Source organism: Sorex araneus, chromosome 4 (assembly GCF_027595985.1).
Source record: "Sorex araneus isolate mSorAra2 chromosome 4, mSorAra2.pri, whole genome shotgun sequence".
NCBI lineage: Eukaryota > Metazoa > Chordata > Mammalia > Eulipotyphla > Soricidae > Sorex > Sorex araneus.
This window is the reverse complement of record NC_073305.1, coordinates 103,545,698-103,557,178: the sequence shown is the minus strand read 5'-3', so window position 1 is coordinate 103,557,178 and position 11,481 is coordinate 103,545,698. Positions and strand designations below refer to the sequence as shown.

At 40.4% G+C, this 11,481-nt stretch overlaps 1 protein-coding gene across 1 annotated transcript; it reads left to right on the top strand.

Moving 5' to 3' along the window:
- Positions 1 to 3,873: 3,873 nt before the first annotated feature.
- On the top strand, positions 3,874 to 10,452 carry LOC101555790 (cytochrome c oxidase subunit 7A2, mitochondrial). The gene is made up of 4 exons (XM_012932137.2): positions 3,874 to 4,018; positions 5,183 to 5,272; positions 8,325 to 8,409; positions 10,282 to 10,452. The coding sequence occupies exons 1-4, from the start codon at positions 4,001 to 4,003 to the stop codon at positions 10,338 to 10,340; spliced, it is 252 nt and encodes an 83-aa protein (XP_012787591.2). The 5' UTR covers positions 3,874 to 4,000; the 3' UTR covers positions 10,341 to 10,452.
- The last annotated feature ends 1,029 nt before the right edge of the window (positions 10,453 to 11,481 follow it).

Sequence of the window (11,481 nt, the reverse complement as noted above, 5' to 3'; positions counted from 1 at the left end):
TGACAGCTTGCAAGTTGCTCATGCTTGATTCTATATATTATTTTATTTTATTTTTTTTCCTTTTTGGGTCACACCCTGCAACGCACAGGGGTCACTCCTGGCTCTGCACTCAGGAACCACCCCTGGCGGTGCTCAGGGGACCATATGGGATGCTGGGAATCAAACCCGGGTTGGCCTCGTTCAAGGCAAACGCCCTACCCGCTATGCTGTCACTCCAGCCCCTATATGTATATTATTAATAAAATGTTTGCCCTAAAAGAGTATCTTGCAATTGATACTACATTTAATTCTGCCAGACCCTAAAAAAAAGATCAATTTTCTCCCAAACCTTCATAATTTACCACTACTTTCCTTAAATTTCCCACATCAACTTCTTCTATTGCAGTCACTATCTTTGCATCAGAATGTACTTTTGTGTGTGTTATTTTCCTAACTAAAGTATATGTTTCCAAAGGTGAGATTTTTATCCTCCCCAGCATATTATAAAGCTTTGTATTAATAATTATTGATCAACAGTTATTGTTTAATGAATAAACTCATAAGATTTATGGAATTATTTTTCAAAGATTTTAAGACCAGAATCATCAATGAAGTTTCTTAATTTTTGTGAAAATATTTAAAATTATATAATATAATTTTAATAATTATATAATTATAATTATATAATAATCAAATAATATAATAATCAAATAATATAATAATCAAATTATATAATAATCAAATTATATAATAATCAAATAATATAGCAGTTAAGAAGCAGCTAAGTATTACCTTATTTCTTACTGTAATCAAAGTATGAATTATATTGAAATATTTTATTAATACACATTAATTTTCACCTGAAGCTTTATTACTGTTATTTTTTTATAAAACTGGGGTAGCTTAAACATGGTTTCAGAATTAAAATATCTATCAGTCACAACAAACTATTATTTTTTTGTTTTAAAAAGTGGCTTTCTAAAGGAAAACAATTGAGTAGTGTGTGATTTTTGTGTATGTGTATATATATATATATCTGTAATTGCAAAATATCTTTGCCAGATACTTTCATCGATTTGTTCAAGCGGGCACCAGTAACGTCTCTCATTGAGAGACTTATAGTTACTGTTTTTGGCATATCCAATATGCACGGGTAGCTTGCCAGGCTCTGCCGCGCAGGCTCGATATTCTTGGTAACTTGCTGGGCTCTCCGAGAGGGGCAGAGGAATCAAACTCGGGTCGGGCGCCTGAAAGGCAAATGCCCAACCCCTGTGCTATCGCTCCAGCCCACTTTCATCTACTACCCATAAACTTCTAAGAAAGATTTTTTCATGTGTCTAGTGCATTAGTTTTGTTAAAATTTTAAAGAATCTTGAAAAATATTTTTCAAAGGAGGAATCATGTCTAATGCAAGGCAAACATGCCTCAACTACTGTACTATCTTTCCAGTGCAGTACTTAAATACTTAAAAAGGACATTTACTGTATGGAAGCCCAGCCCCATAGTGATAGCATAGTGGTAGGGCGTTTGCCTTGCACGAGGCCGACCCGGGTTCTATTCCTCCACCCCTCTCGGAGAGCCTGACAAGCTACCAAGAGTATCCTGCCTGCACGGCAGAGCCTGGCAAGCTACCAGGGGCATATTCGATATGCCAAAAATAGTAACAACAAGTCTCAAAATGGAGATGTTACTGGTGCCCGATTGAGCAAATGGATGAGCAACAGGATGACAGTGACTGTATGGAAGATAAGTTAAATGGAAGAGTAGAATGAAAACTGTTTAGCAGTAATGAAAGCAACTGATGATGTTGGCATCATTGTGCCAACTTGATTACATGGTGATGAGGTCAGATTGCAATTATAATCGAAAGGTGTGGGGCCAGTAAGATTTCTTAATGGCATTTAATTACAAAGTGTGATAAAGAACAAAGTGCAGAGCCTCAAATCAGAAGAAGACTTGGACATTAGGAGTGGAAAGTATAATTAAGATTTGGTTATATGTTTGAGACCTAAATGAAGAATTAAAGGGAAAGGTCAGACTATGCCTTTTGTCATCTTTGAGCAGGTCACAGTCTAGTTGACTAAGTGGAGAAAATGAGAAAACATAACTTCCAAGGACTAAGAATTCACCCGTTAAACTTTTGTGGAGCAGAGGAGGTGGTTTAGTGGCCAGAGGCTTACACAAGACTTACAGGTCTAGTTTTGGGGGCTCAGAGCACCCCTGTGCCACAGAGGTGGAGTGGGTGGCATAGTGTTGTTCGCCTGGGCACTGATAATCTTCAGCCAACTATCACTGGGAGTGTCTGTTTTCTGAATAATGCTTGTGCTCAAGGGTCAGCTCCAATACTAGGGAAGAGGAGAGGTGGATATTTACAAACCGTGCTGAGAAAGATAACTTGAAATTGGGCCAGTCATCTGGTAGGGTTAATCCTAGAGATTAGAAGGAAATTTTCATACTGAATTTTAAAATTAATGATTTAATTCCACCTATTTTGAACCATACGTTATCAGCTTTAAAATGATAATAGAATTAGTTATTAAAAGGTGAGAAAATAGCACAGGATGGCTATTTTAATGTTTATACATATAGAGGCGGACACAATAGACAATAACAAGCGGCATTACTTAAGCAATGGTGATGCAACATGTGACAGCCTAGTTGTTGGTGGTTGCTGTGTTCACGACCAGGCAGCCATGGAAAGTGTTCAACTGAATTCTGGCCTCACATGCTGGGAAAAAAGGCAGCTGATATAGAGAAGGGAACACCAAGTAGAGGATGTTAGGAGAACCCATTCGATTGAAAGATGCTTGCCGAAAGTAGACTATAGACGAACATGATGGCTACTCAAAACCTCTGTTGCAAACTACAACACCCAAAAGGTGAGACAACAAAAGGGAATGCCCTGCTGCAGAGGCAGGGTGGGGGTGGTGGGAGGGAACATTGGTAGAGAATGGGCACTGGTGGAAGGATATAAACGACCACTGTCATCACTCATCCCATTGCTCATCGATTTGCTCCAGCGGGCACCAGTAACATCTCCATTGTGTGACTTGCTGTTACTATTTTTGGCATATCGAATATGCCATGGGGAGCTTTTTAGGCTCTGCCCAGCGGCGGGATACTCTGGGTAGCTTGCCAGGCTCTCTCAGAGGGGTGGAGGAATCAAACCCAGGTCGGTGGCGTGAAAGGCAAACATCCTACCCGCTGTGCTATCGTTTGATTATTTCATACAGTGATCAAACGATCGAGCACTATATGACTGAAATGCAAACATGAAAGTTCATAAGTTTGTTAACTATGTCACGGTGATTCACTAATAAAAAAGACTGAAATATGTGTTTCTAGGTTTACCTTTTTTTTTTTTTTTTTAGTCTGCCACATTAAAAATTCCCCTCTTGGGGGCCATGGGGAGAGACAGAGGGAGGGAGGGAGGAAGAGAGGAGAGAGTGCCTACCTTAGAGGAAAACAGGTCATTCGTGGTGGGAAACTGACACTGGTGGAGTGGGAGTGATGGGTGTTGGATCATTGATTGTGATCATGAACAGCTTTGTGACTACCTCACGGTGATTCAAAAAAAAATTTTTTTAAAGATTGCAAAAAAAAATATTGCCCTCTTTTTCAGCATTTTCCTATGAACAAAAACATTTTCAGATGAACAGAGAGCTTCCACACCGCAATTTCAGAGCCTGTGGAAGTGCTGATGAGTAGTGTACAGATCACCTTCGGTGCCTCTCAAGAATAATTGCTCGGCTATGAGGACCAGCGGGCATGAATGAACCCCAAGAGGTCCGAAACGAGAGCAAAGGAGAGACACGCCTGCGGGGTAGAGGGGCCACCACCGGGCGGCCGCTCTTGGTTCGTGTTCCGCTCTCTATGGTCGGGAGAGCCCGCCCCTCGCTGCCCGGTAACGCTTACGTTCGCCGACGCCTGCGCAGGAGTTGAAAGTAGTTCCGGTTCCGGTGAGAGGATTTTCGTTCCAGTTGTTCAGTTGTCACGGTTGGCGGCCATTCACTGAGTCAAGATGCTGCGGAATCTGATGGTGAGGCGCTTGTGGGCCTCTCTGTAGTGTGGAGCGGGAGGACGGGAGGCTAGGGGGCCACTCTGTACCACCCTTTCTCGGGAAGTCACCTTCGCCGGCGTCCTTGGCCAGATTCCCCTCCTTCCCTCCTCGGCGCTCGCTCCCGGCCGCGATGGTTGAGAGGTGGGACTTGGGGCGTCTGTCTGCGGCGGAGGATTTGGGGGCGCTCTGACCTTGGCCTCTGGCTCGTCCGTCCTAAACCCTTAGCGGTCGTTGATGATGTCAGTAGCTCTGATGCGAGGGAGACCAAAGGTTCGGATGGGTTATTTTTTTTTTTAATTACTTTCGTAATATCCTGGGTTACGGGAAGGCTAAGTGCCAAGGCCCCGCTTCCCCGGGACTGTCGGGGCTTTGCGTTTCCCCGGGCGAGCCTCGGCGCGACCCCCGAGTCGCTGTGTTTCCTTGAGCGGAGCTCACCGGGCGGTCAGAGAATTGATAACGTAGTCTGTGGGTGTTCGTTTTATTTCTTTTCCATTTATTTAGTTAGTTAGTTCCCCCGTTTTATTTATTTATTTATTTAAGCCACAGCTTGTTTAATGCCCCGCTATGTTGCGCATGTTTCTTTGGGGGAGAAAAAAACAATCCATAGCCCGATGTAAAATTAAGGTAAAATTGAAGACTCATGCCAATTAGTAATGCCTTCCCTAGGGTTTTAATCAAATTGGGATTCATGTGGGGTTTCTTTGTTTTGGGGTTTGTTTGCTTTTTTGGGTCACACCCCAATATTGACGCTCAGAGGTTACCCCTGGCTCTGCAGTCAGGATTTACTCCTGGCGGTGCTCATTGCTCAGGGACCACCTGGGATGCCAGGATGGAAGGGGTGTCTAACCCTGGTAGGACACATGCAGGGCAGATGCCCTAAGATAGTACTGTTGCTCTGCCCCCTGGGTTTTGTTTTGTTTTGGCTTTTGGGCCACACCCAGCAGTGCTCTGGGGTACTCTTGTCTCTGCACCTAGAAATCACTCCTGATGGTGCTTAGGGGACTTTATGGGATGCCTGGAATCGAATCTGAGTCAGCTGCGTGCAAAGCAAGAACCTTATTCTCTGTGGTATTGCTTCTACCCTCAATGATGGTCTTTTAAATTCTTCAGTATTTAATGGCTATAATGGGTCTTCCTTTTCAGGCTCTTCGTCAGATTACTCAGAGGACCATAAGTACTGCTTCCCGCAGGCAGTTTGAAAATAAGGTTCCTGAGAAACAAAAGCTGTTCCAGGTATGAAATATATTTCACAGGTTGTTAGCAATAATGGTTAGATTACCCAAAAAGTGTAGCTAAGTAGCTGAATGTGGAGATCCTGGTGGTTAGTCATGTTGTGTTAGCAAAAGAAAAATGAAAAGCTGTTGACAGCTGAATGAGTACTTGGCTGTGTCCAAGAGACCCTTTAGCAGGTAGAGAGAGGAAAGGAAGTGGGATGGGTGTACCTTAGACATTGGAACATTAGCTTAGCATTCTAGGATGACTGTACTGGAATACACAAATGCATCATAAAAATGATTCGGAAACAACATAAAGATGGAAACAGTCTGTGTTAAAACTGGATAGCACAGGGGGTAGAGCATATGCCCTGCATGAGCCCACCCGGGTTTGATTACCACCCCCGAGCACCACCAGGCGTAATTGCTGAGTGCATGAGCCAGGAGTAACCCCTGTGCATCACAGGGTGTGACCCAAAAAGAAAAAGAATCTGCTTTTTTAAATTATTTTTTTCTTTTTGGGTCAACACCCGGCGATGCACAGGGGCCACTCCTGGCTCATGCACTCAGGAATTACGCCTGGCGGTACTCGGGGGACCATATGGGATGTTGGGATTCAACCGGGGATGGCCGTGTGCAAGGCAAACGCTCTACCCGCTGTGCTATCACTCCAGTCCCTAAAACATGCTTTTCGCATCAGCGAGGAAAGGTCCAATCAGTTCATACTGGGAGACCTGACTATTTTAAGGAAAAGTAAACCTAGATCCCTCCTCTATAAAATACTAAAAGGTAAAATTATCCATGTAAGTTCTTTTTCAGACAATATAGAATTTTTAAAATATTCTCAATGTCTCAGAAGCAGTAGAAGTAAATAAAGGAGAATATACCTGCCCCCGACTGGAGCGATAGCACAGCGGGTAGGGCATTTGCCTTACACTCCGTCCTTCTCGGAGGGCCCAGCAAGCTACTGAGAGTATCCTGCCCACAAGGCAGAGCCTGGCAAGCTACCCGTGGCGTATTCAATATGCCAAAAACAGTAACAAGTCTCATAGTGGAGACGTTACTGATGCCCGCTCAATCAAATTGATGAACAAGGAGACTACAGTGCTATACCTGCCCCATCCCTATTTTATTGTAACAAGAATTATATGTAATTTCTGTTCTTTTTCTTAAGGTATATAAAGTGACATCTAATGTATCTATGAGTGATTATACAGTAATCAAATTAATTAACATATTCCCTCACATAGTTGCCTTCGGGGGACTGTGGTTAGAATGTTTAAGAGCTATCCTCCAACTGGTCAGTGGTTAGAACTAACCACAAGTGTGGGGGACTGATGATAGGTAAGATAGAGAAGAGACCACAATGACGACAAAAGCTAGAAATGATCACGTTGGACAAGATTCAAGGGTTAAAAGTAGGCAAGGGGTATTCCTGATTTCCTTTTCACATCAATATTGCAAACCACAGTGAGGGGGAGGGAGGGAGAGAGGGGAGAGGGAAGGAGAGGGGAGGGAGAGGGGGAGTGCCTCCCATAGAGGTAGTCTGGGGGAGTGAGGTGGCGCAAGGGAAACTGGGGTCATTGGTCGTGGGAAATGTACACTAGTGGAGAGATGGGTGTTGGAATACTGCGTTACTGAAATCCAATCATGAGCAGTTTTGTAATGGTCTGTTTCACAGTGATTCAGTTAAAAAGTTTTAAAAAAACAAAATAAAAACAAGAAAGAATTTACCATTGTATGACACAGCATATAAAATATACACATGGTTAGTAGAAAGCAAAAATTGGAGGTATTTGTTAAATTATGGTGACAAAATTATAGATTATTTTCCTCTTTTTTTCCATATCTGATAAAATAATACTGTGTAGGTCAAAAAAAATCATCCCTCCATAGTTTTGAATCATACATACAAAATTAACCATGATCATCATGGGAGTACACTGTGTTAGGATTTGGGAAGTAAAAACCTTTTACAAAGCCTAGAAGCTGTAAAGAAGAAATACTGCAAGATTAAGTGGCATAAATTATTTTAATTTAGGGGTTAGTAAGATAATTGAACAGGCTTATCGTGCGTATTGTATACAGGAAGCCCAGGTTTGATCCAGGTACTTTATTTTTTTTTGGGGGGGGGCACACCTGGCAATGCACAGGGGTTACTTCTGGTTCTGCACTCAGGAATTACTCCTGGCGGTGCTCGGGGACCATATGGGATGCTGGGAGTCGAACTCTGGCCAGCCGCGTGCAAGGCAAATGCCCTACCCACTGTGCTATAGCTCTAGCTCCTTGATCCAGGTACTCTTAAGCACCACCAGAGACTCCTGAGCATTGAGGTTCCCATAGCTCCTGAGCTACATCTGTGCATGGGTAACACCCGCTTCCTTCATTGAAAAAACGTGATTATAAACAGGCAAGTGACAAATTGAAAACAAGTGCGTTACCAGCTATACTATCTATCCGGCCCACCGTTTTTGGGGGTTAAGGGGGAACTTACCTTATGACTAAATCTAGAGTGTGACAGACAGTTTACTGATTTATTTTTAATAAATTGATGAACACAATAAGTATATTTTCACAATTTGAGGATTTGTTTTGAAAGCACATCATTATTGGATCTCAAATTAACTTTTAGGGATTCTTTTTAATTTTCAGCAAGGCACTGATTTACAAAGCTGTTCATAATAGAGTTTCAGAGATAGAGTGTTTCAGCTTATTTTAAAAGTAGTACGAGGGGCTGGAGAGATAGCACAGCGGGTAGGGCGTTTGCCTTGCACGCGGCCGACCCAGGTTCAAATCCCAGCATCCCATATGGTCCCCTGAGCACGGCCAGGGGTAATTCCTGAGTGCAGAGCCAGGAGTAACCCCTGTGCATCGCCAGGTGTGACCCAAAAAGCAAAAATAAATAAATAAATAAACGTAGTACGAATCAGGAAAATGGTAGACCTTTTTAATTTTGGTTTTTAAAATGTTTTTATCCTGGGGACCTATGGAGTCACTTATTCTTATGTGGATAGGTAAATCTTTGAAACTAATTTGGAAACAAATGACTTAATATTTTTTCTTTAACCTAGGAGGATAATGGAATTCCTGTGCATCTAAAGGGTGGGGTGTCTGATGCCCTCCTGTATAGAGCCACTATGATTCTGACAGTTGGTGGTAAGACAGCATGCTTGATTTATAAAATTTTAACAGAGGAAGTAACTAACTTCATTGATTTCACTGTACTAGTATTTGGGGGTTACTCTTGGCATTGCTGAAGGAAATCATGGGGGGCTACAATGCGGGACAGTGTGGGGGTTGAACTTGTTACCAATGCTTGCAAGGCAGGCACTCTAAGCCCGGCACACTTCCTCTAGGTCCCTGTGCTAGTGATTTTTTTTGGGGTGTTGGGGGTATGGAAATGAGGTATGGGAGGGTGAGGGGCCTATACCCGGCAGCACTCAGGGCTTATTCTTGCCTCTCAACTCAAGAATTGCTTCTGAAATTCTCAGGGGACCATTTGTGGCACCAGAGATTAAACCTGTGTTGACTACTTTCACTACCTCCGGCCCTTTATGCTAATGTTTTAACACAGAGCTGTCACCAGAATCTGAACTTTTACTACTTTCAGTAAGGATTCAAGGTGGTCATGAGTATTTTATGAGAACATAATAATGTCTTTAAAAATAATCAGCAAAGTTTCATAATTATCTTGGAATAAAGATGGCTTTCAGAGTGTGCCAGTGGTGCCCTATAAGCCTTTGGGAATGTCAGAGGCCTTCATTTGCCCCATCTCATATCACACAAGCTTTTAAACATTTTGTCTGATCTATATTATATTTTACATCTAGATACTCTCTTACATTTTTTAGTACATATTTTTTGTTACAGAAACAAAACCTGTGCATAACAGTCCGTTTCCTATAGATTACAAGTGTTGTGATTTTTGTTTTCTAGGTTCATTCATTGTTCAGCACTATTAGTGCAATACTACAAAGTGTCCACTATGAGCAGAGTTCAAAATCTGTGGTGGAGGAACGGAATCTAGATTTGAATGATTACCAGATACTCATTGTACTGGCATACCATGCTTACAAGTTTCTATAATCCTTGTATTAAGTTTGTGATGTATTCTTATTTTGGAGATGAGTAAATTGTCAATGAGAATGCTTTTATTTAAAACGGCTGCAATCTTATTTGGAACTTAGTTACTAAGTTTCCCTGTTACGTTAAATGACTTTAGCTTATGGGCCAGTTGTTTAGATCAAGACAACCACTAAATAATGACTTTGGCAAAATAAACTTTCTTTGACCAATGCCATTATTTTTTGAGGTTTTTTTTTGGTTTTGTTTTGTTTTAAGTTGTGGTGGTCACTCCATGTGATGTGATCCAGTACTAGGGATCACTGACCCCAGGACTTGCATCTACCTGCAGAGCCTGTGTTCTAACACTTGACCAGAGCTTGACCCCCATCCCACCGTGACTATTTTTTAGACATTCTGCTAGATGGTTTAAAAATAAATCTATGTGGGGTCAGAGATAGCTTGTTTTCCAAGCATTGCCACGAGAGAATTGTGAGCATAGCCAGGTGTACATACATACAACCTGCCCACCCCAGAAAAAAATTCTACATTTTAGTACATAAAATTTAATCATTTTAAAAGTATATGCTTGCTTTACATAGATAAAATAATTCAGGGACTCGTGTATTTGGACCTCTTTTGGGAGCAGTTAGTATTTCTCAAGCAATCTCAAATTAGTATAGAAATAGCTTATTGTGTTTTGATCTGAAAAATATTTTAACATTTTTAATTTGACAAATACATTATTTGGCCATGTTTAATATTTTCTTTGAAAGCTAATATTAAAGCTAGACAGAATTAACTTTATATGTATTTAGAATTTTGCTGATACCTATCAAAATATTTTTTTATGTTTGTATAAACATAAAATGCCAACCATTCTCTCATCTGAGACTTTTTAACTACTAAGTTTAGACATTCATCTCTGAATTTGTTGTAAGTGCTTTTTATTTTTTTATTTTTCAGGAACAGCATATGCCATATATCAGCTGGTTATGGCTTCGTTTCCCAAGAAGCAGGATTGACTTCAACTTAGTATTCCAAAATTGATTAAATGGACCACTAATCTAAATTCTTTGGGGATCAATATTTATTGACTTGTACTTAATTGCCACCAATAAAGCAATCTTTACCATGTTTTGTCTAATTTTATCACTTTAGCATATATTATACCAATAATTTCTTTGAGTAACCTATTATGCTTTTGTCAAGAAGCAAGTATAATTTTGCTATTAAGATTGTATAAAGTACTATTGTGACTGTTTAATGCATTTTTATTTTTAATAGGTCAAAACTGTGTATAATGTCAAATACTAATTGACATTTGAAATCATGTACATGTTTTCTTTCATTCCTCTTAACACACACACCTCTGTCTGCTATACTTTACCTAATATATGCTGGAAATAGGGATTAGTGAAGTCAGATTTTTTTTGGTTAGTGGAATTTAGTTTCTTTTTTCCCCTAAGTTGCGTGAATATGTGAATATTGGATGTATTCTCAGTTTGTGAGTTATTAAAATGGTTGTGAGAAAATTCAGTATTTGTATGTTTCACATCAGAACAGATATTTTGATTAATAATTTGAGTGTAACTGAAGGTACTTACTTTGTTTCTAAGAGTTTTCTGGGGGGCTTAAACTTTGGCAAGTCTCTTGCAAAGTGTTTGTAACAAAGATTAAAATCTAGTGGCATTGGCTCTAGAGGCTGTCTATGAGGGTAATTTCTAGATAAAATTGAGAAAAAAAGCCTATTTAGAAAAAGTCAAATCTGAAATAGCCAAACAGACACTCATCTAAACATTAGATTTAAGTTACAGTGCCATCTTAAAAGTTCTTGAAGTTTCATCCTTGAATCTTGAACATTGGAAAGCATCTATATTTAATCATTAATTAGAAGAATGCCTAATCTTTAATGCCTAATAGCTTTTACTAACATCAACAGAGAACATTACTTTTGAAGTAGAATAAATGTTAAACTCTTCTAATTGCTGAGTCTCAAATTGGGCAAATCTGGTCTAATTCAGTGGTCTAGAGCTGAAAGTGCAACTGCTGATAATTTTAAGGTTATTGTGTCAGCATTTTACAAAGAACTGAGGAATGTGATTTGACTGCTTTCATGTCTACACGTGAAAGTTAAAATTTTTTTAGTAAAAGAGAAAAACAGCT

Coding starts and splice junctions, on each gene's coding strand:
- LOC101555790 (XM_012932137.2), top strand. Junction 5,273..8,324: donor AGAAACAAAAGCTGTTCCAG/GTATGAAATATA, acceptor TCTTTAACCTAG/GAGGATAATGGAATTCCTGT. Junction 8,410..10,281: donor TATGATTCTGACAGTTGGTG/GTAAGACAGCAT, acceptor TTTATTTTTCAG/GAACAGCATATGCCATATAT.